Here is a 26,357-nt window from a genome sequence, read left to right as displayed (position 1 = left end):
CTTTTAGTTCTTTTATTGCTGTCCCTGTACTTGTCCCTTATTGTGAATATTAGTATGTCCCAGTCTGCTGCAAAATATTTTTGTTAGAGACTGATCTTGAGTACTGTTGGTAAGTGTGATGTGACGTGATTTTTTTTTAATGATATTTTTGGGGAATTGTCACCACTGCAATCCTATAATGTCTTAGTAGGCTGAAGACAATGTCTCGTGTATTGGACCTTACGGTGTGTAAAGTCCTTTTTTTTAAGAAGGAAAGAAGATTACAGATATTTTTAAACACAAGAAAAGACTACAGTGGTATTTGAACTGTTTTATTATTGTAGAATTAAGCTCCGAAAGGTTGGCATCTACCAGAGGTTTTTCTATAGCACCTATTATCCTAGTAGACCAGTGATTCCCAGACTTGTTCTGTTGCTTGTGCAGGGAAAGCCCCTGGTGGGCCAGCCTGAGGGACATGCTGTCCTCCGCTTCCAGCAGCTCCCATTGACTTGGAGCAGCGAACTGTGGCCACTGGGAACCATGATCGGCCGAACCTGCAGATGCGGCAGGTAAACAAACCGGCCTGGCCTGCCAGGGGCTTTCCCTGCACAAGCGGCAGAACAAGTTTGGGAACCACTGTATACTAAGGCCCTGACTACAGTATGGGCACTACAGTGGCACAGCTGTGGCGCTGTAGCTATACTGCTCTAGCACTGTAGTGCAGATGCTTCCTACAGTGATGGAAGAGGTTTTTCCATTGCTGTAGGTATTGCTCCTTCTCGCGCAGCAGTAGTTAGGTCGCTGGAAGAATCTGTTGACCTAGGTGCATGTACACTGGGGGTTAGGTCAGCGCTATAGATTGAATTTTTCACACCACTAAGCATCGAAGCTCTGCTGTCCTAACTTTTAAGTGTAGACCAGGTCTGAGTGTATATTGTAATCAGATATGTGATTGTATTGTATGTCTTATTCTGCAATCCCTTGCTGTTTGCCAAAACGTATTTTATCGTATCCTATTTAGGAAACTGCTTCTGCATAAGCACACTTGATGGCCAAAGATATTGACGTCTTTTCTTAGAGCTTGTGTACACAAGAACAGCAAAGAGTCCTGTGGCACCTTATAGACTAACAGACGTATTGGAGCATGAGCTTTCGTGGGTGAATGCCCACTTCGTTGGATGCATCTATAAGATGCCACAGGACTCTTCGCTGCTTTTACAGATCCAGACTAACACGGCTACCCCTCTGATACTGTACACAAGAAGTTATTCTGGAAAGTGCTCTTATTTCAGAATTAGAATAATTCCTCACTGGGAATTAATCAGGAATAGCTATTCTTAAATTTGAACCCTACCTTAATCTAAATGATCTTTCCTATGGGGAGAGAGCCTTATTTGAGTGTAAAGTCCCTGATAATTGGAGACAGGTATATCTGCTGTGTGCAATGTCATAACAAATATTGCCTCAGGATTCCAGGACATTGTACTCCAGCTTCATTTGATATGCTAACTTTTTCCCAACAACTAGGAGAAAGATAGAAGCCTTTGTTATTCTTTCCATTCTAGGAATCTTGGAACAGTCCTCCCTAGATACCTAGTTAGAGAGAGAAATATTCAATTCAGATGTAAAATTTTTTGGAAATAACCTTGTTTGAAGGATTAACTTTCAAAGTAGGACGACTCTTCAGTAAAGTAATCCTAACACCACCCTTCCTGTGATCTTCCTCCTAACTAAGGTAGTTGAACCTGTGTGCAATAAGTCTTATGGCTATAGTGGATTGGCTTTTCCAGTTTTTAACTGGGGTAAGAGGAATGAGAACCAATAATTGGTAGGACCAATAAAGACTTTTTTGGAACTGTAATCCTAATTCCCAGTACACTTGTGATTGATTTATAAAGTCTGTTCTACTTGTATTTCAGGGACTACAAAGTGACCTATCAGAACAACAGTTGAAAATTTAGTTCAATGTCATTTTAATCACTGGTAGCTAATTTCCAAGTGTATTCATTCACTCCTGATGGTCTGTAATTTAAAATTCAGAACAAAACAAATGTTTTGGAGGTTATTTTTAGTCTAGATCAGAGGTTCTCAAACTTCATTGTACCACGACCCCCTTCTGACAACAAAAATTACTACATGGCCCAAGGAGGGGGGAAGCCTGAGCCTGCCCGAGCCCCACCACCCAAGGGAGGGAAAGAGGGAACCAACACTGAAGCCCCACCATCCAAAGTGGCAGAGGCCAAAGCCCAAGGGCTTCAGCCCCAGACTTGGGGCCTGTAACTTGAGTCCTGCAACCCAATGCTGAAGCCCTTGGGCTTTGGCCCTGGGCGGTGGGGCTTCGGCCCTGGGTCCCAGCAAGTCTAACTCCAGTCCTGATCAATGAAATGGGGTCGTTACCCACTATGGGGTCCTGACCCTCAGTTTGAGAACAGCTGATCTTTTATATTCTGTTTGGTATATATTAACCACATGATTAATTTATAAAATAGTTAATAATGTTCATTTAAATTTAATCTCTAATCTAATCTCTTTTAACAATATTTCTGGATTTAATGTTGATGAAAGATGCTGAAGTGACAGGCTTGGAATAGGAACAACATAGATTGCAGTAATTCAAGTTTTCCCATGCTGGCTTGGAAGGGTCACCTCAAAATGTGAGAATAATCTGTTCATTGACTTCCTTTACTGAAACTGCCAACAGGCATGCTAGTTGTAGAGGTGGTCCTCTGTGATCTGGACATATGTTTACTGATAACTGAGGCAGTCAAACCCATATCATGTAGACCTTCGAAGAGCCAGAGATAGACACAGCCTTTATTCACTTCTGAGTTGGGTTGAGTTTGAACTGGTAACCAGTGATGAAAAGCTACATATTTCATTACTAATCTTGTAAAATTCACATCCCGCTTCCTTTAGTAATATTTTCAGAAGTAAATATCTGGTAGATTTATAAAAGTGGCTAAAATATTGCTTATGACGATTAAAATGTTCATATAAATCAAGAATAGTCTTAATACTCATCACTATAGCTTTCACATCTAGTTTTTTTTTTAAATCTTACAATGCAGAAGACAACAGTAAGAGTAAGGGTATGAGCTGAATCTTATGTGCAATACAATTTCTGTAAATTTACAAGTGAGCACATGTGGGGTGATTAGATATCTGCGTCTGAATTTGTACTACGTTATAGTTTTAGATTTAAAAGGATTAGAAAACCAGGTATTGGTTTAGGATGGTAGGTGCTAAAGATCAGACGCATTTGCATTTAGAACATCTTTATCTTTATCTTAGAAGGTCTGATCTTTATGCAAGCTTAACAAATAAAATATTTATGCCAGACTGTAATGTTCTGCCAAAACATTAAAGTTAGACTAGTGCTGAGTGTTTGTCATAAACAGACGGTTAAGGGTTAATGCCTCTTTTACCTATAAAGGGTTAAAAAGTTCACCTAGCCTAGCTAACACCTGACCAGAGGAACTAATGGGGGAACAAGATGTTTCAAAAGGAAGGAGGGAAGTTTTTCCTTTGTTTAGAGTTTCAGCTGGAGTGAAAAAGATCAAGGAACCAGCCTCTTATCAGAGTGGTAAGTTTTAGAAAGGAATAAATAGGTTTATGTTTATTTCTTTGTAACCTGTCTTATGCAATTAGAGGTAGAATCAAATTGGGTATTTGGGTTTTTTTTTTTGGTCATTAAATTTGTGCCCAGGGAGTAAACATCCTCTGTGTTTTGAATCTGTTGTCTGTGAGAGTAGCCGGTATGCTAATCTCTCCCAGAGGGTTTTCTTTTACCTTTATTTTCTTTAATTAAAAGCCTTTTTATTAATACCTGATTGATTTTTCCTTGTTTTTAGATCCAAGAGGATTGGATCTGGACTCACCAGGGATTGGTGGGGGAAAGGAAGGGGAATGGTTAATTTCTCCTTGTTTTAAGATCCAAGGGGTTTGGATCTGTGTTCACCAGGGAATTGGTGAAGTGCCTCAAAACTACCCAGGGAAAAGTAGTGCTTGGGGGATGGTGGCAGCGATACCAGATCTAAGATGGTAATTAAGCTTAGAAGTGTCCATGCAGGTCCCCACATCTGTACCCTAAAGTTCAGAGTGGGGAAGGAACCTTGACAGTGTTGTTAAAAATCTCACCTGGAAAGTGCAGTGAGAACAATTAAAAATAGCAGTGATCAAGTGACAGTTTTCAAATAGGTGGATCCCATGCCATTTAGGGCTTTTTAGACCAAAACCAGCATTGTGAACTGTATTTGGAAACCAGTAGGCCGCCAATGAAGTTTATGAAGTATTAGTTACATGTCATGGTGAGATGAGCCACTTAGCATACCATGCAACAGCTTGTTATCTTCAACGTCTGGATTTATGACTGTATTGAGTGCTTGACAGTTTCCCAGTTGACTTTTGCAATCTCTAGCACTAATGCAGCAATAACTAATTGCACAAAACATTGTGTATGAATGACCTGTAATGTGAAACAATGGAAATAATGCATCCGTTTTTAAATCACTAGTAACATGATGCTTATTGTGATAGCTTTTTATAAGTCCAAATTCAAATTACATTTCACAGTCTAAATAAATAGACATATGCCTATTTATATCTAAATGTCTGTTTTTAATCTCCTAGAATGAAGGTGTTGCCTTTTTGAGTAAAATTCTTTGCCAGAATTTTTTTCTGAGTAACAAGTATTTCAGATATGCATATTTTCCCAATAGCGGTCTGAGGTGTGAAAAGGGAATACAGAGAATGTGAACACTTTTGGTTTACTGAGTGTGAAAAAAAACACTTGGTTGCTGCTTATCTTTTTGTTCAGTGTCCATTTTTTTTGGAAACTGGGGGGAATTCAGTTTGCATACTGTAATGAATGGCAGAATTCAGAGAGATGTTAAGTGCTGGAAAACAAATTTTGAATAATATCTCATTTTACACATCCAAAATGATTTTGTTGTCCATGGTACCTGTACTGTCACTGCTTCGGGTCACTTACCTTGCCTGTCTTCACATATATGGCCCAGTTTTGTGAAGATGTTTCTTCATCTTCATGCTTTACCTGCTAGTTTATGTTCCCTAAAAAAGCAAGAATTCTTTATGCTACTAACCTATGTGTGAGATGTGAAGACAGGGAAATACCTTCCCTCTTGGATGTTTTCTTTCTTATGGCCACAACTGTTTACAGCAGCCAAAGGGTAATGGATGTAAATAGTAGTAATTGTAGAGCTTTGCCAGTGAGTTTGAGAACTATATTACTACTACTTCTGCTTCTCTTTTGCAAATGGGTCTTGAACATTGCCCAAAAAAATCTGTTATTGTGCAAGATTAGAGTTACTTGAAACTTTACCATAACACTGAATTTGTCTACTTGTCAGTGGTCACTGCAGGTATAGCGGCATCAAATGAAATTGTTTAGTCTATTCTGATATTTGCCTATACAATTGATGGCTGATGGGAAAAGCTAAATATATGTAAGAATTAGCAGCAAAGAAAAATGCTATGATTTCATATGACAGACAAGTTCAAACGTTTGCTGTGGGATTTTGGATTATGATTCCAAAAATGTGATATTCCTTGTAGTATATCACTGAATTTAAAGGATGCTTCTTTATGACTAGCTGTGGAAACCCCCCTGTCATGGTATAATTCCCCACTCTGAACCTTAGCATCCAAAAGATGGGGTACCAGCATGAATTCTTCTAAGCTCAATTACCAGCTTAGCACTTGTAGCGCTGCCACCAACCAGGAATTCCAGTGCCTGGTACACTCTCAGGTCCCCCTAAAACCTTGCCCGGGGACCCCCAAGACCCAGATCCTCTGGATCTTAACACAAGGAAAGTAAACCCTTTCCCTCACCGTTGCCTCTCCCAGACTTCCCCTCCCTGGGTTACCCTGGAAGATCACTGTGATTCAAACTCCTTGAATCTTAAAACAGAGAGGAAAATTCACCTTCCCCCCTGCTTCTCTCTTCCCCTCCCAGACTCTCCCTGAGAGAGAAAGTTATCCTAACACAGAGAGAAATTAACCTTTCTCTCCCCCTTCCCTACTTTCTCCCCACCAGTTCCCTGGTGGATCCAGACCCAGTCCCCTGGGATCTCACCAGAATAAAAAAAAACTAATCAGGTTCTTAAATAAGAAAAGCTTTTAATTAAAGAAAGAAAAAACAGTAAAAATTATCTTTGTAAATTTAAGATGGAATATGTTACAGGGTCTTTCAGCTACAGACACTGGGAATACCCTCCCAGCCTAAGTATACAAGTACAAAGTAAAATCCTTTCAGCAAAATACACATGTGAACTCCTTCCAGCCAAATACACATTTGCAAATAAAGAAAACAAACATAAGCCTAACTCGCCTTATCTACCTAGTACTCACTATTCTGGACTTATAAGAGATTGTATCAAAAAGATTGGAGAGTAACCTGGTTGCACGTCTGGTCTCTCTGAGCCCCCAAAGTGAACAACAACCAAACGCTAACAGTACACACACAAACGTCCCTCCCTCAAGATTTGAAAGTATCCTGTCCCCTGATTGGTCCTCTGGTCAGGTGACAGCCAGGCTCACTGAACTTGTTAACCCTTTATAGTCAAAAGAGACATGAAGTACTCCTGTTCTGTTAACCCTTAACTATCTGTTTATGACACCCCCTTTTAGGCCATATACTATTGCTGTTTTTTATACAGCATGACAAATTACTTTGTGCTTTGATGGAAGAATTAGTGGCACCATGCTGCTAGCAGTCTTGATAGCATCATTCTGTTAAAAAATCTTTGTAATGACTACAAAAGCTTTCTAATTATGATTAGCTTCTAAATGTAGTGGATTGCATCTAAATATATTTGGATAAATTTAATTTAGCAGTTAGGAGAGACATTGGCTATGCAAAATGCTAAACTGGTGTACTGTCCGTTGAAAAGAAAAGATTTGCAACTTCTCACTCTTCAGAATCTTTTTGCTGCTATGCCAACCAACTGCATATGATGGATTTTTTTTTCAGGTACTAATGCAATAATTTGATATCAATTCTTGTGTGTTCATAAATTGTTCCAAAGTGCCCCCTTGCTCACAAAAATATACTTCTGAAAAAAATGAAAGACAAGTTTCTTACCTAGCGGTGTGCTGGCAATCAATGTAGCAGTTCTAGTCCCTTTTGTCAAACACAGTAAGGAATTCTCTTGACAAACTAGAAATATTCAGTATGTACCCTATAATCAAAAGCAGTATTTTAAAATCAATTCATTGAAGAGGAACTGTAAAGTTAATTAGTGTGAAATAGTGGCTTTACAATACATTGTATTGGATTTTTTTAAAAATAAGGAATTAATGATTTTGTTTCGCAATAGGAAACAAAACTTGCATAAGTAGATTTCATGTTATACTCCTCACTTAAATGGTTACTAAGATGTAAAACAGAAGCTCCTATGTTACAAGATTATCTAAATTTAATTATATCTGATGTTTGGCTGGGATTTTCAAAGAAGCCTAAATGAGTTTGGTGTTTAGCCCTCACTGAAAAACAAAGGCAATTGATTACCTACCTCACTTAGGGCTTTTGAAAATTCCAGTGTTCACACATATATCTAGCAAAACAGTATATGCTCTAGAGTCTGAAATAGTTTAATTGAAAACAGTAAAGTTTTTGTATAGGTAACCTGCTAAAGGGAAAAATGTGGTTTGTGCCATTTGTTGCTGACTTTTTTTTTTTTTTAAGGTAAAGAAGGTCTGAAAGATCTCTTCATAAAATTGCTTGTTTGCTTTTTTTTACATTAGAAATTCAGGTCCTGCCTGTGCTTAAAGATTAACTGGAGGACCGCACAAGAGCCAAGATAAAGTTGAGCATTCTCAGGAGAAGCCTTAAGTAAGGCTACTTAAAATTCTGGATTTGTTTTTTAGTTAACATCTATTTAACCTTAATTATTAATATGTAATAGAAGGTTTCTTTGCCCGAATATTAAACTCCCTTTCCCCTTAAACTAGTGTTAAATATAACAGAAAATATTTCTAGAAACTCCCAGATGTCTTGCAGCATAATCAGAGAATAGAGCAGGAGTACTTGTGGCACCTTAAAGACTAATAAATGTATTTGAGCATAAGCTTTCTTGGGTTACAACCCACTTCTTCAGATGCATAGAATGGGTCTTCTATGCACCTGAAGAAATGGGCTGTAGCCCACGAAAGCTTATGCTCAGATAAATTTTAGTCCTTTATGTGCCACAAGTACACTTGTTCTTTTTGCGGATACAGACTAACACGGCTGTTACTCTGAAACCAGAGAGGAAGAGATTTTTCTATTGATAGGTAAAAAGACAAAAACAAACTTTAAAATAAATCTGGCTGTTATACATCATAAATCAACAAAAGCACACAAGTCCATTTTAAAACATTTTCTGACCCTGAAATATTTTGTAATTGCATGTGGGGGCAGTTTTTGAAATGGCCTCTGCATTTTCATGTAAGCTTAGCTCCTAATCTTCAGCGCTGTGAAACGGTACTAATGTGACCCCCATCATTGACTGTTTTTGTGCAGGCATCAACACTGGAAGGTACATCAGACGTGTGAAAGTGCAGAAGTAACTTTTCCTCAAAGAACCACAGAAGTAACCTTTCTGTTATCTGGCCTTTACAAAGAAAGCTGTGCTTAATTATGTGTGTGGTGTATGCACATATATTGCCTTGTAGAAAATTACCTTCTTATTCTAAATGTAATGTTACAAATGAGTGTAACCCAACATTTGAATGGAGTCCATTGCGTTCACTGAATGGCATTAAGAAGTGGGTGCTGTTTCATTTCACCCTAGTCCAGGTGCTGCTATGAAAGATTAATTATGATTTGAAGCAGATGCTGATATTGGTTTGTCTCCTTTAGAGAATATCTGTTACCACTGAGTTAAAAATACAATATTCCTTCCTAAAGGAGCTGCAAGTCTTTCCAGCTTGCTGCTTCACACTACTGCAGCTTCTGGCAGCATGGCATACATTAGGCTCACTTTACTGGTCATGAATTTGGGACCAGGCAAAGACTTAAAAGAAGTTGCAGGCTGCTTGAGTTGTCATTTGGGATTCCTCTCTTCCCCACCCCTGAAAACAACACTTTTGAATTACTAGATTTTATAAAAAGTCTTTAACATGAACACGCCCTATCTACCCTACTGTTGTGCCTGTTCCCTGCTATGTTAGCGCCTCTGTGAACACTGGCTGCTTGAGTTACTGGAGACTGTGTATTGTCACAGTTCAGTAATGCACAGTGGCTTCTGACGTTAGTAGCCACTGTAGAGAGGCATTTGAATGCCATTTTATGGTGCACACCTTCCACGCTATCCTGATAGTGCATAGTACCCAATATACATATTTAAAGAAATAAATTGCCTGAAATGATTGTGTGCTGTCTGAATGTATTGGGAGCAATGTCACACCTTTGGTTCAAGCTTAAAAGTAAATCTGTACTCTGAAAAATGACTAAATATAAGTGTCACTTTACTCCGTGCATCTGCCCTGTGGCATTAGTTATGCTGTCAACCACGTAGAACTGCTAACTTGTCTCAGGTTGTATAATGGCCAGGGTGTAGGTGGTGGTGCCAGTGATGTCTGCTGGGTCGGAGTCAAAAGTAAGAGATGAGACTGGTTACCAAGCGAAGTCAGGAAAATAGATAGCAAGGTCAAGCCAGGATCAGATCTGAGTCAGGAGTAAGATGGGGGAGAAAAGACTATGTCTGGAGCAGTGGCAAGCCAGAGTCTGCGCTGTTGGTCAGATGGTTCCATGGAGCAGCTTCCAGGCTTAAATAGTTAGTGTGCACCAATCAGGTAACCACGGGGTTCAGTTGCGCTGACATCTTTGGGCGGTACTTTCTGTGGTGCCTAACCGTCCAGTAACAAATGGATGGTTCTTTGCCTGACTCCACAGTGGTACTCTGGAGGTGTGGGTCACCCAGGACTCTGCAAACCTGGGTTGTAGACCTGTGGATCCTTACAAGTTGGATTAAAAAATGGATGACTAAAAGAAAGGGATTTTTTTTTATTCAAATTAAATACAGGCTTATTTTTTAAATTATGGCAGCCTATGGTAAGGCATAAATTAACTATCATATATTAAGTAATTTAAATAAAAAATTAAGCAAAGAGAGACAAACACTAAACTGGTGGAAGTCACTGGCTAAGTGATTAAACCAGCTTCTGACAGCAATAGCCTCTTCAGCAGGTGCAGAGAAAATATTTTCTCTTTTTGGTTTATTAAGCTAGTTCAGTTTAATGACTTGTTCATTCAAAGTTAAGAAACCAAGTGGAAGCTGAAAAAATGGAATAAACCTATGAATAAAAACTAACGGAGAGAATGAGAATCTATTAGTTCTAAAATCTTGAGGAAATGACGACCCAAAACCGTCAGTTCAATTCACTAACTACAAATAATACTTCCTTTGCTTGATAAATCAGTTAATTTCAAATGCAAAACCTTTTTATCTAAAATCTTTCTGAAACATTTGTCTTACCTATCAAGTACATTTAAGATATTTTATTTAACTAATAAATTCATTTTAAAATGGTAGTTCACTTCCATCCAAATAGAGCTTGAGACAAATAAGTAAAAATTAACCACTAAGAAATGCCTGTTACCGCTTTCTAACATAGTAAGTATAAATATTATGAATCTAAATACATGTAAATTAAGCTATATTTGCTTATATAAATGTATAATGTATCCTCCTGGTTAGCAAAAAGAAGTACCAGATAAAATATAAAGGCGATATTTAGTTGCAAATAAATATTTTAATTGTTCTCAACCAATGAGAATCTTCCAATGAGAATCTTTTCCTAAAGAACTAGAGTACAAACAAAAATAAAATTATAATTTAAGTCAAGGTTTCCTGCTTGCTGATTTATTTAATAATTAAAATTGGACATTTAAATCAAAGTGGTTTTAGTCTATCCATGCTGCCTGTGCCAATGAACCTGTTTCTGCTGTCTTGTTGTCCTCTCCCCCTTGCTTGCTTCCCATTATCTGGAACGTCAATCATCTGTTGCATATCATAGATTGTGAGCTTTCTGTGGCAAGGATTGTCTTTGTGGTGGCTTTTGTACCGTATCGATTACAGTGGTACCCTCTTCTCTGTTTAGAATTCTTAGGCACTGCCACAATAGTAATACTAAATATAGTAATGATTCGTGTGTTTGCTTTGCTTGACACATTTTTCTCCTATTAGCACAATAGGATCAATGGAGTTATTGAAGGGGGGAAGGAAGTGGACTTCTTTTCTGACTCTTATATTGAGAGAATTAAGTTTGTTGCCATATCTTTATTCTAAATGACGCACAATCAGATCGTTTTCTTTTATATATTTTTTAATTCTAGATTGGGTTGGCAGTTTAAAAAAGCAGGCATCTTTTTACCTGTAATTAAGTGACTATAATCAAATTATTGAGATAAAAACAGGGAACCCTGTTGGATTTTTAGCATATAATGACTCTTTTAACTTTGGCTTCTAAATGTTATGTATACAAACTTAGAAAGTCTAACCTTGTTTTCCAGTAGTAGAATTTTTTCCATGTGTTGTTTAAAGCATCTTAACTTTTCTTAAGGGCAGCGTTTCCCAAACTTGAGACGCCACTTGTGTAGGGAAAGCTCTTGGTGGGTCGGGCCGGTTTGTGTACCTGCCGTGTCCGTAGGTTTGGCCGATCACGGCTCCCAGTGACTGCGGTTTATCACTCCAGGCCAATGGGAGCTGCTGGAAGCAGCGGCCAGTACGTCCCTTGGCCCCCTCCGCTTCCAGCAGCTCCCATTGGCCTGGAGCAGCGAACCGCGGCCAGTGGGAGCCATGATCGGCCGAATCTGCGGACGGGGCAGGTAAACAAACCGGCGTGCCCCGCCAGGGGCTTTTCCTACACAAGCGGCGTCCAAAGTTTGGAAAACACTGCTTAAGGGCATTATGTGGGAGTTCTGTAATAGGTAAGCCAGATTCAGATAGCCCCACCACCTGCAGGTTGCTCAGTAATTCGCAATGAGTATTTGTAGTCTCGTCTCGGACACAAAAATAACAGGAGTGTGCACTGCTAGGGTGGGGTATGTGTTAAAAGCACTTTGATTTTCAAACTTATATGGCCTTATGGAACTAACTGAAATATTTCTGCTCCTTTCCAGTTTAGGTCTAATATCAGATTCCTTTCATATGTTCTTTGACTGTACTGCTCTACTGGCCGGATTAGCAGCTTCAGTCATTTCAAAGTGGAGATCAAATGATGCTTTCTCATATGGGTAAGAAATTTTAGCTTCTTATAGCATAGAAAATATATTTTCCTAAGTACATAGGTAGCACTTCCTGTTGCCATACCTGAGGAAAGTGTAGCATTACTAGTTTCTGTTGAAAATTTTTGGGGAAACTATTGAAATTAACTGTTCATTTAAAAAAAAAAAAGTGGGGGGGGGGTTATTGAACTAAACTTGAACTTCATCAGATTGGCACATAAGTAGCCAAGTGTCTCTCCTACAGAAGTATAGCATAATTATACATAAAATTACAGAATTATGTTTCTGGGGTGAAGTTTAAGACGCTTCCAAGAGCTGTTTTCTGGCTGATATTAATGGAAACACAAATCATGTTGCAAACCAAAATGTCACATTGCATATTGTTCAGCTGCTATTGATTGTGTTTTTCTGACACCATATTGGATGATAGCCAAAGTTGAAAGAGCTTTTCTTTTTGGTCTTTGTTTTTCCCCAGTCTTAACTTGAATATTCCCTATATTGGAGTACTACATACCACACTAAGCTGATTCTGCTTGCTTTTGTGAAAAATGGAGTGGTTGAAACACTGGTTGTGTAGTTTAAAACAGCAGTGGAGGTCCTAAGTGAAAATTAACTTGTTGCTCACATTCTAGCTGGAACAATTATCCATCTGAAACTCGACTCTAACTGTTTACCTGCAGCATGAAAATACTCTTCTCCTTAGTGGCTGATCTTAGTGGGAAAGATTTTAGAGTACTGAGAAAAGCTCTGTTCTAGTTCCTGTCCACATGAATCCCACTTAAGGTGCAGCAACATCCCTTATATAGGAGTTCTCCAATAGAGGTTGCTCAGGAGCCCTTCATGCCCACCAATACACTGCACCCTGCTCCTCCTCCATGGGCATAAAGGGTTAGCATGACCCGTTCGTCAGTTCCTTCTAACTGCTTTTTGACAGCGACTGGGGACATTTTGTTAGGATTTCGCTGTTAGTATAGTTTGTTACTGTTACAAAGTTATAAGGCTAATAAATTGTATTAGTTATTTAGTCCTTGGCTACTTAGTACAGTCAGTAAGATTAGTCAGTTACCGTATCAGTTTCAGACTTGATCCCCTGCTTGCCAGGATTCAAGTTGTACCCATCTGCAGTTTGTCATCTTTGTTTGGGGGGAGCAGGGAGGCCTCATAGCACATTTTGAGGAGATGTCTGCACAGCTTTTATAAAATGCCCCTAGAAAGTTAGAGAAAACAAACTGAATCTCTTTCTAATGGAGAACTCTTAGATCTCAATCAGACTGACATGCTAGAGCTTCAAGGACTCTCAGGCTTAGGCAGTGACCCTGTTTGTCAGTGCCCCAGAGACTAGGGAGGTAATGTCGACTTCTGTAACTCCTAAGAGGCATCACTCCTCCTTGAAGAGCTCTAAAGCTTGTCCAGTTGACCAGGCAAACAGTCCAGCTATCCACAAGCTCAGGGACCATGTAGGCAAACCTGCAGTTAGGCTTCAGTCCTCCTCTTTGATACTGCAAAAGAAAAAAGGCAGAGTCACGGTACTGAGGGAACTACTCAAGACCACATTGGCGCCGATATCTCTAAGGAAGAAAGTGTCTCTGCCAAACCAGCTTCCCTCAGCAGCCCAAAGAGATCAAGGACTGACTTTTCAGCATTGGTTTCCTCAGTGTCATTGCAGCAGCAACAGCAGTCATAGCGTACCCCAGTACAAGCAGAGGCTACTGTACCAGGGCACTTGCATGCTAACTCCTCAGTACCAGCTCAGGGAGCCACTAGTATGGTATTGGCTGTTGCAGTGCTGATGCTATAATTTTCAGGCAAGAAGAACATGTCAGCAGTGGTACCAGACTCTTCCTCTTTCTCGTAAGTGCTGCCAGAGATGCTTTCAGCTCTCCATTTCAGGGACATGAATGACATTAGAGTAACTCCAGAGTTATGCTCCTTTATTGGCTTATTCCCCTCTTTCAGCTGGAATGAAGACTATTGGGACAGCCCAGGATACCGATCATGAAGATATCACTACATTCTGGGAGCTATAATCATGGTAAATTGTCTACTCCTCATACTTCAGCAATGCCTTCTAGTGCAGTTCCCCACTCTGAAGACTCTTCATTGTCATCTGTGACTCTTCCCAAGCACCCAGTAGGGACCATTCTCCAGAACCTCATCCACCTTCATTGTCTCCTTGAGCTAAGTTTTTTAGGATAAAATAGTTTATCCTAAGGACTTTACCTTTAGACACCCATTGCAAGAATCAGCTTTCATTCCCTAGGGACAGCCTCCTTAAACCCATTGCCTGTGAATTTCAGCTAAGTCTTATTGGCCTCCTGGGTCGCCTCATTCATGGCTACCAAGTCTTTGAGTCTCCCAAGAATCTCCTTGAGAAAGCCATCAAAACCCTGTTCTCTGCCAGTACTTCAACCAAATATGGAATCAAAAAATCCTTTGAGGAAGAGTGTGGAGAAATTCACAATAACTCTTTACGTACATGTCTCTCTATACTTACACCAGATGAAACCTCATCTGTGGGATGATCCTGAAACAGCTACAAAGGAACTTTTTGGACAAGACATGCATGTTATTTGATATCTTGCTACCAGCTGCTCAGAGCAGAATAGCTCTTCCAATTGATAGAGATTCTTGCTGCTGCCAAGGAACTATGGGCAAGCCCCCAGCATCTATCACTCCAACTTTGAAAAGGGCAGAATGAAAGTATCAAGTCCTTCCTAAAGGGTTTGAATATTTTTGTTCGTGTTCGCTGCCATCATCATTGTTAGTCATAACAATAAGTTAGAGCCAAACAAGCTTACAGATCTGTCATGAGAAAAAGGTCCCTTTGGCTGCAAGGTTTACCCTTCAACATCTGTTCAGGTCAGGATGGTGAACTATTTAGCTCTGTTGGCTAGAAGTAACTATACAGTGGGACAAGGCAGCAGATTTTTCCAACAAACTACCTCCTGATTTAATGGAGGAGTTTAAATTGATCTGCTCGGAGGGACACTGGATTTCTAGTGTCTCTCTCCAGGCAGACCTTTACAGATGCCAGGACTTGATTAGTGGAATTGCCATGATGAGAGACTCCTGGTTGTCTGCCTCAGGTCTACCTAAAGAACTGCAGACTATGGTACAGGATTTACTGTTTGGTGGAAAAGACCTGTTTAATGGCACACTGCGCCCTTTGAAAGATTTTTGGGCCATGCTTAGATCCTTTGGCCTTTATACTTTCAACTCTAAAAGATAACAGTATATTAGAATACCTCTTGACAGAGATTTCAATCAACTGCATCCTCGCACCATCAGAAACAGCTAAATCAGTTTAGAAAGGGACAGAGGTTCCTAAAGCAGAAAACAACACAAGGATGCCTAGACTGTAATAACATCAGACTGTTGGGGATTGCAGGTTATTCTACAAGGTATGACCTATGGTTTTGCCATGGTATGCCATACCTTCTCCCCACCCCTTTTCAGGGACTAGCCTCACGTGAGTCTTGTGTACCAAAAGATAGTCTCTATTGGAGCTGCATGCTGTAGAGCCAGTGGTGCTTCACCTCAGAGGAAAAGGATTTTGTTCCCTTTACTTTTTGATACCAAGGGAAAGGGGGAGGGGTAATCTTTAGTAGCTCTCAGGCTCCTCAACATTAATATGGCCAATCCAAAGTTTTGTATGCTGACTCTGGCCTATGTCATTAGATCCCATGCACTGATTCAGTACTCTCAGCTTACAAGACACACACTTTTATGCGGTGGTATATCTGTTGCACCAAAGCTTTTCTTCACTACAATACTGAAGGAACATTATCAGTTCAGGGTCATCTCATTTGGTTTCTCAGCTGCACCTTGAATCTTCATAAAGTGTCTGGTGGTGGTAACCACTCATTTACATTGTCAAGGTATTTGTGTACCCACACCTTGACAGTTGGTTAATCCGAGGCAAATTAGCCAGCAGGGCTCCAACTCAGTAAAATGGATTCAGGGCCTATTCTCAGAGTTAGGACTGAAAATCTCAGTTGATTCCATCCCAATTCATAGAATTTATTGTTACTCTCCCGTGAACTTCTGCATATAGAGTAAGATCAGTCCAGACACTGTCTAATGTTCCATGCAGAGAGGGAGACCATGCAACATCACCCTAAGTTTATCCCTAAGATTGTATCGGACCTTCATATTAATCAGTATATACACTTTGGTCAGTTTTTTTTCCATGGCCTCACTCATCTCCAGATCTCAGAAAGTACATTATTACTATCTTAGTAAGACAAGTTTGTTCAGAAAATCTTCTAGACTTCTTAAAGAATATGGCAGTGCATATAAAGGCAGAGCAACCTCCTCTTGGAGATTATCTAGATGGGTTAAATCAAGATTATCCATTATGTCATACATAAATTACAGATACCAAGTCAAGTTACTGCTAGTTCTACTCAAGCTACCTTGGCAGCATGATTCAGCAGAGATGCAGTCATTGAAATTTGTAGAGCAGTAACATGGTTCTCTGCCCACTGACCAACCACTACTCTCCCTGGTATCAGCTTGGAAGATTAACTCCTAGCTCTCACTGCCTAATTCACTGAACTGCTAGTTGATTACTGTCACTAGGAGCTACATGTGCAGAAACATGAAGAAGAAGCTGTTACTTTGTGGTAAACTGTTCTTCAAGAGGTTCTGTGCGTATGACTCCCATGACCCATCCCCCATCTTCACTGCTTGGAGACTCCTCTTGAGACTCTGGGCAGTGAAGGAACTGAGAGAGAACAAGTTGTGATGGGGGGCATATGGGCATGAAGGATATATGCATGACCCTTACCGGACACTGTTATTTGAACTTCAGAACACCTGTGCAAGAGGTGCTGCTGCACCATAAGTAGGTTCCACATGCGCAGAACATCTCAAACACTTACCACAAGGTAAGTAACCATTTCTTTCATACAGATCTGATATCTGAAAAACAGTAAACTAGTGAATGGCAAGCAGCCTATTATAGTGTTTATATCAGTGGACTGGAGTCAAGAGACATCAATTCTAGTCCCCACTCTACTGGTGGCTTTATGAGAGACCTGTCCGGGGCACTTAATATTGTGCCATTTTCCTCATCTATAATATGAGGATTCTCTCCTCCATATGTAATACACTTTGAGATCATCTGAAAAGTGTTTGCTGCAGTGTGGAAAATAATTTACTGTATTTTATATCAAAGCCAATAAAAATCAGGTTGGTTGACATTTGAAACTCCCCATCAGTCTTTCATTTTAAAAAATTCCTTTCTACATAGCTACAATAGGAGGGAAAGAATAAACTATAGTCCAGTGCATGGTACCATTCTGCCGCTGATACATTGAAATTAAAAACTCTAAATGCTTCTGGACATTCAGTTTATGAAAAGAAGAGTTAACTCTGGGCATTGCTGATTTGATTCTAGGTATGTTCGAGCAGAGGTACTGGCTGGTTTTGTAAATGGTCTGTTTCTGATCTTCACAGCATTCTTCATTTTCTCTGAAGCTGTTGAGGTATGTTCTGAGGTCAATTGCAGTCAATAAATCTCCCATGAAAAAATGTTTACCTTTGCAGAAGCTGCATTTTTCTTTAGGAGTGTATATTTAAGTGGAGAGGACAACTTAAGCGTTACTGTAATGGATGATGAGTAGTCATATTCACAACCAATTAAACTTGTCATCTGAACAGAATAGAGAAGATCAGCTTGAAGTCAGTGTTGGATGTACATGTATAAATATCCAATTTTTCAGTGTCTGTATTAGCTTTCAGAATAATGTATTTTGATTGCATGAATGATGCTGACTTCTGTCAGATCTACCCTTTTCTGACACAGCCAGTATAGTATTCCATGGAATGACTTCTTTTTCATTATTAGAGGAAAAATAAGGCTAGAAAACGAAAGGAAGCCATATGAGCAGTTTATGTAGACAATGCATTCTAAGTAAGAAGTTAGGATTAGACTTCTGTCAGAAGGAAAGAAAGGGATAAGATTTTCAAACAGCAGCAGTAGTGTTGATCAGTGTTGTGAAGAAAAATGAGCGAGCAGAGAAACTGGCTTTTATGCTATTAGGAGGTAGTGTTAATTTTTGCCCGGAAGACATCTTGAATAAATGTCACATAGTAACAATCTGAACACTTACAGGTATGTGTTCTTAGATTTCTGTTCTATTGACAGGTAGTTTATTTGTTTGATACTAACAAAAGGTAAAACTTTCAAAAGCAGGAAGTCTCATTTTCACAAGTGACTTAGTTAATGGAAAATTAATGAGACGTAAACTCGTAAGTCACATAAATGCTTTGGAAAACTTCAAGACTACAAAAGCTAGCCAGAAAAAATACTAACCCAAAGCCTGCTATGAAGTAGGGAGACCACCAGGAGGCCTCAGAGCAGTACTCTGGTAAAATGGCAGTTTGCCTTTTTTGCTGGGAATGTGGGAGTAGGTTTTTCGTTAGTGCTCCCCTGGCCCGTGCTGGGGGCCTCATCTTTTTATACTGACCTCTGGTAATAGGCGGTCCAGTTTTGGAGCATTGGTTCGTTCCCACCCATTCACATGCTAGATGAGGAAGTACTTCTTCCCTTTTTAGCCCTTTTCCTAGTCTGTTAGAGATGCTTACAGGATTAAACAGTGTCAGGGAAAGCATTGCTAACTACAGAAAAGTAATTCCAGAGTGTTTTACTGATGTCCTTAATAGGTTCTGGTAAACTTGTTTCAGTTTTTAATGTAGGATTTAGGGGTAATTAAAACTCCAAGAAAATAGATGCTCAGCTGCTCCTCTTAACTCACCTGTTGAGAGAAAAGAGGTGTTCTTCAGACTGAGAAATAATTTTACGTAGTCCCAATATAACTGAGAACTAAAATGTCTTAGTATCGTTTTGAGCTGAATAATACCATAACAGAATATAATGAAGAAGATGATAGTGAAATGTAGCTCTAATACCATTTGAAAAGAGACGTACAAAATATTTGATGACTGACTTCCAAACAAGGAGAAATATAGGTATTGAGGTTTTTTAAGTTTTTGTAATTCTTCTAAAATACCAGCATTCCTAATTCATTATTATTAATCTTTTTATTTGGATATTGTATCAGAAAACTCCTGCATCAGATCAGATATGTAATACTCTATTTTCTGGAGTTGTTTCTGATTGTGTGGTAGGATTATAAATGATGCACTAAACTTGCTTCTTTTTGTAGAGAGCATTGGAGCCTCCTGACGTGCATCATGAAAGACTTCTTCCTGTGTCTATATTAGGATTCCTTGTGAATCTTATAGGAATATTTGTTTTTCAACATGGAGGCCACGGACACTCACATGGCTCTGGTATGACAGTTGTAATTCTCGTTATCCTTTCCTTTTTGGCAATTTGTGTTCAGTTGCAATTAGCCCTCTAACCAGGGTCTGCATGTTGTGTGTCTTTCAGTGGCAAGCCTAATGAGTCATGTACAGCCTTGACTTTTTCAGTATTACTAAGATAGTGTCCATTTTTCCTTCTTCTTGAACTCCCAATAATTGGAAACCAAAAAAATATTAATATACTATCTGGAACTTGTAGTTTATTGGAAAAGACTTGCAAGAATCTTCATTTATACAAAAGATTTTTCTCTTTAAATAGGAAACTGAAATGGCCTTAGGTGGAGCATTTTACAGGAGAATAGCTGAACAAAAATCTTAAATCTAAGAAGAAAATCTTTCTGTAGTTCTTGCAATTATTCAGCATTGTTTTTCAAATTAAATGCAAGATTTATACGCACAAATATCTGTTAAATATTGCTCTGCCTTTTTGCTGACATCAGATCTTCTAATGTAGTCTGTGAACTGTAACTCATCCTGACAGCTGGAAGTAGTGTAAGTATTTTACACACTTTTTAATGTGATTGCTTTTTTAAAAAATCATAGTATAAACACAGCAGGAAAGTATGGCCACTTTCATCACATGGAGCTGGAAGTATGTGTTACAGTCATGCAAAAATGGCTTGGCTCAAAAAGAAGTAACAAAGTATTTTGACTTTCTTGTTCAAGTTCAGTAAATATTTTATGAAGCAACATAACTTGGATTAATTTAGATTTTGAATTATGTGTGTTAGTTTTTTTTTTTGCCTGACCTACATGGAAAAAAAAATCTTATTTTCCTTGTGGAGTAGGTAGATATTAGTACTTTAGAAATGACTGTAAGCATACTTTTCTTTATATTCACATACACAGTATTCTGACAATTATATTTATTTATAGGGCATGAGCACAGTCATTCTCTATTTAATGGTGTTCTCAGCCATGGACACAGTCACGGAGGTCACGGTCACAGCCATGAATCCAAACATGGCCATGGACATTCTCACGATCACAGTCATGGGAAGGGACACTCGCACAATCAGGAGTATTGTCATGGTAAGTGTCTGTTTGAAAACAAAGGCCATGTACCAGAGATTAAGTTTTTTACTGGCACAGATCTTTGTGGATAGATGAGAAGATGCTGGCAGCTTGCTTTAGCCAGCACATATGGAAGAAATGTTTCTAAAAGAGAATGTTAGAGACATGTTCTTATTCACCTAATGCATCTAGTGGTACATCCAAATCAATGCTGCTTTTTTTTTAAGCATATAATTGTTGTTGTTTCATTGTAAGCTTTGTAGTAAATTCAGCATTGCAATAATGAGAACTAATCTAATACTTATGAATTATACTAGTACTTGTAGTAGTAAATATAGAACTTTAACTGTAAACTTGTTTGAGTAGAGGAAAACTTAAAGGTATCAGCTTTTCAGAAAACCCTTAACAAAACCAGCTTGAATTATGTCATGTAGTTCATATTACTTGAATAAAAATTATACCTGTTATATTGGTTTAGCTATGCATACAGCTTGGTTACATCCCAAAAGATGTATCCACCTAAGTATTCACGTGTGTAAGCAAAGGTTCAAAGTATAGCTTCTGCTTTTCCTTGCCAAGACTGCAGCCTCCACTGCAATCCCCTACACTTTGTGCCGTCAGGGATTGGCATTTTAAAGTACATTTTATGCACATGTGCATTCACATTTATTCAAAACCCTATTATCTCAACCTGTGCTTTGTCCAGACCCCTTCCTTGTCCCCAGGCTGCACAAGGAGCGGTCTTGCCACAGCCCCGCTCGCTCAAGCCGCAGTTGGGCTGCAGAGAGCTCCCTGTACTGCTACAGGAACCGTGCAGTAGCAAGGTGGCCTCTCCTTAACCGAGGGCAGCAGTGGCTCCTGCTCGTCGTCGTCGTCATCATCCTCCTTGCAATCCTTGCGGAGGGTCTGTGCTCTGTTATTCGAACCTCCTCATTATCCAAATTCCCTCCTTGTCCCCCAGCATGTAGTACGTACCTTTAGCTGCACAAGTCTCATGCTGAAGGACAATGAAAGGGTTTAGATACTGCAGAGATTTGGATAATGGGGTTTTGGATAAACAGGAGTATAGTGTGTATGTGTAAAATATACACTCATACATACACACACAGGCTTCCCTGTCACTTCTTCCCCTCCCCCATCTTGAAATTCCAGCTTGCTCTTTACCTTCATTCTGATATAGCAGATACTAAATTTTCTAGCCAGTTATGACTAGTCATCATGAATAACCTTTAGTCCACTCAAAGTAGTTTTCCTTTCTGAAGCTTAACAGAATTGATAAGTTTAGAAGAATACATTGCATTTGGCTTAACATGCCAATATTTGTCTCTACAGATGATCACTCGCTTGAAGGGGCTGCAGGATCCAACAGACAGATTTTAGAAGGTATGACAAGAATAACCATAGTGGATTGTTAGTTTCGATAATAGACTGGTTTAGATGCTGGCTATAAATTCAGTGGTGTTCTTTGTTAAAGTATTAATAATGAACAGAAAGTTGTGTTAAGGTCTGGTTTATTTTCTTCAGAAATTCAATGTGAAAAGTTTATACAAGTGACTTAATTGCTGTATTTGCAGTGCCTATCTCCTACGAGCAATACATGCTCTGGAAAGTAATGAAATAGTAAGTAATATCATACTGGAACACATTTGAAAAGCTTTGACCAATATCTCAGACTTTAAAGGGTTGAGGATTGCAGTACTTAACTTCACCTTTCAGGAAAGTGAGAATATGCGGAGTGAATAACCATCTTGTCTAGTTAAAACAGCCCCCCCTCCCCGCAGTAACTCAGCTCATTCTGGACACCTGGATCAATTCTTTTCTTATAATGTAATATTGGGGATAGGGATTGGGGCTGGTAGAGAACATCTCTATACCCATGTCTCCACGAGCATCTTGCAGTCTTAGCGTCAGTGCAGGAAGGTGTTGTGTTCTTCCGCCTCCAAATAAATGGAAAGGTGAGGAGGGAAATGAGGAGCTGCTGGGCAGGCTAGGTAGGGGCTGACAACAAAGCTGCCTTAGTACTTTGCGCTCTCCGGCTTTCTGTGAGCTATACTGCAGTAACTCATGGGTTGCCTCTGCTGTCCATTACATGGTTTTGTCTGCTGCTGCGCAGGAGCCACAGTCATCTCTTTACCTCTACCCCTCCTCTCAGAATGATCCCTAGTAATTGAGGGGATTTGGGGAAGTCTGCTAAGGTTACCTCCTGGCAGCTGCTAAAGTCTGTTCAGGGAGAGTAGAAGGAAACTCAGTGGCTGTGCAGCTTCACTGTCTGGGCCCCTCTCTGCAGCCCCACTGCCTTTGGCCTCATTTACTTAGTTTTCCACTTGTGCTCTATCACCCTGAGAAAATGGTGCTTTTACTCTTTCCCAAGGGCTGCCAGATCCCTATGGAGGGCATGCACAAAGGCTTTCTGATACCTGCCACCATCCTCGGTCTTGTCTGGCTGTTGATGATGCACAGCAATACATGAGCTCCAAAGGGGACATTTGGTTGCCTGTGGGCAGCTTAAACAAGAATGATAAGAGAGACAATTATTTTAAAATTGGTTATTTAATCACCATTGGCCTGACCAACCACACTGAAGTCAGCATGTGATATGTAACTTTATTTCCTTGCGTTGTACTTGACATAAAGCAATGTATACTTATGGTATCTCTTATCGGATACTTTTGTGGCTCAGGGTTATCCTATAGTTGTCAGATATATCGTGTGCATGACAATAGTCTTATCTGATCTCTTCCACCATACATATTACTTTAAATTTCTCTCTCTCTCTGCACAGGCACGTTAAAGTGTTTGTGAATGGCTGTGTTTCGGAAGCAAATGTATAACAAGAATTTTAAAAAAATTCTTTAAGGCAAATTTCTGGCCTGCTAGTCTTAACATAAGATATTAATTAGTAGAATGACATGTGAGTTTAACAAGACTGATTATTCAAGGTTTTCTTACCTGTTTTATCTTAATGAATAAAACTTAGTGATACTGGATGATTATTTAAAATATTTTACATACCTTGGAAGCCATCTTCCTGCTTGTTGTGCAAACAATGCATTGTGAAATGAACACTAATGCAATTATCTTACCTTTCTTATTTTGACAGAAAAATTTTAATTAAAACTCCCAGTAAAGATATTGAAGTTGCTGTGTGTTTTGTGTTTGTTTCCTTATGCAAGCAATTTAAATACTAGCTTGAATTGATTTTAATTCTGTTGAAAATGTTTTACTTAATCAAATACAAATCTTTTTATTTTTTTAATCTGGCTAGATTTATGGGTTGTGGGTGAAATACTTCAAGCTGTGAACAATTACTTATTTTAACAGCAGTTGATGAACTGTGACTGTACCAATAATTGCCAGCAGAGAGCTCCACAGGCTTATCTTTGGCGGGCTACAAAGAATTGGTTCTCAACTGTTTTAATCTAAAGCTATATTTTCTCACATAAAATCATAACTTACTAATGCAAGAAATATTTTTAATTTGTATTGACAGTAATATGTAACTTGTAAAACACAAATCTTGCAGAGCTCCTGCTGGCAAAACTTTTTTTATCTCCTCTAGTAGAAATGTTGCTTTATGGGGGTAAAGATTTAACTCATCAGTTGTATTATGGCCTAGCCATTGCATGAAGGACTTCTGACTGGTTAAACGTATTCTGACATTTAGTCACCGGTTCAGTTGACGGTGGTAGTCAAGAATATTCCATAGCATGGTCACATTAAAAATGACATGCGTCTGACAAAGTGGGTATTCACCCACGGAAGCTTATGTTCCAATACATCTGTTAGTCTATAAGGTGCCACAGGACTCTCTGTTGCTGATGAAAAAGAGTTTCTCTGAATGCCATAGCTACTCTTCAAGGTATAGGTCCTAATTCTGTGCTGACTTACAGGAAGCCCTTTAAATCAACACCAAATTTGCAAGCACAGTTCATTTTGTTGTCTGATTTTTAAGAGTTCTCATCAAAATGTTTCCACCAACTTTTTTAAGGGCCTTTAGTTTTTAAATGTGTTGATTTTTTTTTAATGCTCTTTTGTAGGTGTATTTTTACACATTGTTGCAGACACTCTTGGAAGTGTTGGTGTAATCATATCAGCTATACTGATGCAGAACTATGGTCTAATGATAGCAGATCCTATCTGTTCAATGCTTATAGCTCTACTGATAGGAATAAGGTAAGTGTTGATACAAATGACTAAATAGTAAAACATTTAGTGACCAATGTTTGTAATCACAAGCCTAAAAACAGAGGTAGGTCTGTTTTAAAAACAAAATTACAATGTTGATTCTTGACAGTGTTGACTCTTTTGCTCTAAAAATAAACAGTTTCCTCTCTTTGCTGTTTTTTTCCATTCTTTGTACCTATTCTGGTTTTTCTTGCTTGAATCATCTTGATCGTTTTCAGCAGTCGCTATCTGCATATTTTTGCTTTATTGTCCTAGCACTGCAAAGATTTTGTTCTGATCTGTGTTGTAAAATACTTCTCTCCCCTTGCATTGTACATGCTAATGTAAGCTGATGTACTGTACTAGTAAATGGAGCAGAATAGCTCAGTATAGTGGGGTCCAGCTTGCTGGTACAAGATATGGCCTGAACCTTGCTGAATTAAATTTCCATGCTCATCAGAGAATGTTGCTTGATCCTTTGTATTTATATTCTGAGGCTTTGTGGATACTCTTTTTTAAATAGCATATGCTAGGTCATTTAAAAGGTGGTTCCCATGTTGAGGCATACAGTAGTAGAAGATGGTGAACTGCCATATGTTTCCCCATTATTGTTTACTGAAATTATTGTGAATAGAAGTTTCATTGAAACCAGAGTTTTCAGTGGCACTCTTCTGGTAATTTCTTCAATGATGGTAAAGGGTAGAGTATTTCAGTTTCAGACAACTACTATAACAGAGCATTGCTACGGTTTAACAGGCAGGTGTTATCCAGTATTTGAATGGCTGCAGCTGTACTTGGGTACTGTTACCATATATGGTAATACATGGCAGTATTTGGAGGCAGTTTGATGTGACTCTCCTTTGGTATCTTCGAGAATTATGGATAGTCATTTTAAGCATTAACTCTTCAGGGATGCCTAGAACAATTTATAATAGTACATTTTAATAAACTATTATATTTTGACTGCATTTATTAATACTCATGCAATACGCAGACATTATAACAGTATACTTAGTATTTTCTCCTTTTATCAACACTAGCTAAATTTGATATGTTTAACTAAGCAATTGTACAAATGAAACTGCTAAAATATAATATAACTAAGAAAATTCAAGGTGACCAATAGGAAAAAGATACAGCAAAAGTGATAGCTTAGTGGAATGCTGTGATTTTTGTAGATTAGTATTCTGTTTTTAAGGTCCAATCCTGTGGAGACTAATGCATGGGGTTAACTTTTGTGCAAGGTGCTAAGCAAAGCAAAAAATACCATTTAAGTGGAATGGGAATGGGGGGGACAATAAATGACATTGTTTGGACATTGGAAGATATTTGCTGCTACTTTAGTAGAGGTTATATCACTTTATGTTGTGGACATAGGAATAGCGTGTCATATTTAGATAAGAGAATTTCCAGGCTGTTGTAGCATGTGATGAAAGGGCTAGAGACCTGTTCCAGGTGACGACATGCCTAGACAGGAAAAAAATGGAGCAGTTGGCAGGGTCTTGTTGGTCTTCATCAGAGGCTCCTTTAAATGTTACTCTGCCTGCCCAGGATTCTGTGTAAATTCGCCGAGGATCATTCTGGGGTCTTTGCACTGCCCAGTTGGTCACTAATTGGCTATGTCCTTGGTATAAAGCAG

General features: G+C 39.0%; 1 protein-coding gene across 3 annotated transcripts in view; it reads left to right on the top strand.

Annotated features, from left to right (window-relative positions):
* SLC30A7 (solute carrier family 30 member 7) overlaps positions 1 to 26,357 on the top strand; it is a 58,976-nt gene that overhangs the window by 2,896 nt on the left and 29,723 nt on the right. For 2 of the 3 annotated variants that reach the window (XM_030572439.1, XM_030572438.1), the window contains exons 3-8: positions 12,104 to 12,217; positions 17,610 to 17,697; positions 19,381 to 19,507; positions 20,417 to 20,572; positions 21,887 to 21,937; positions 24,592 to 24,727. In XM_030572439.1, coding sequence (XP_030428299.1) covers positions 12,104 to 12,217; positions 17,610 to 17,697; positions 19,381 to 19,507; positions 20,417 to 20,572; positions 21,887 to 21,937; positions 24,592 to 24,727 — 672 coding nt within the window. Of the gene's footprint in view, positions 1 to 7,743; positions 7,832 to 12,103; positions 12,218 to 17,609; positions 17,698 to 19,380; positions 19,508 to 20,416; positions 20,573 to 21,886; positions 21,938 to 24,591; positions 24,728 to 26,357 lie in introns of all 3 variants that reach the window. The other variant, XM_030572440.1, reaches the window with a different exon arrangement.

The sequence above is a fragment of the Gopherus evgoodei genome, chromosome 8 (assembly GCF_007399415.2).
Source record: "Gopherus evgoodei ecotype Sinaloan lineage chromosome 8, rGopEvg1_v1.p, whole genome shotgun sequence".
In the NCBI taxonomy this organism is placed as follows: domain Eukaryota; kingdom Metazoa; phylum Chordata; order Testudines; family Testudinidae; genus Gopherus; species Gopherus evgoodei.
This window is presented reverse-complemented; position numbering and strand designations above follow the sequence as displayed.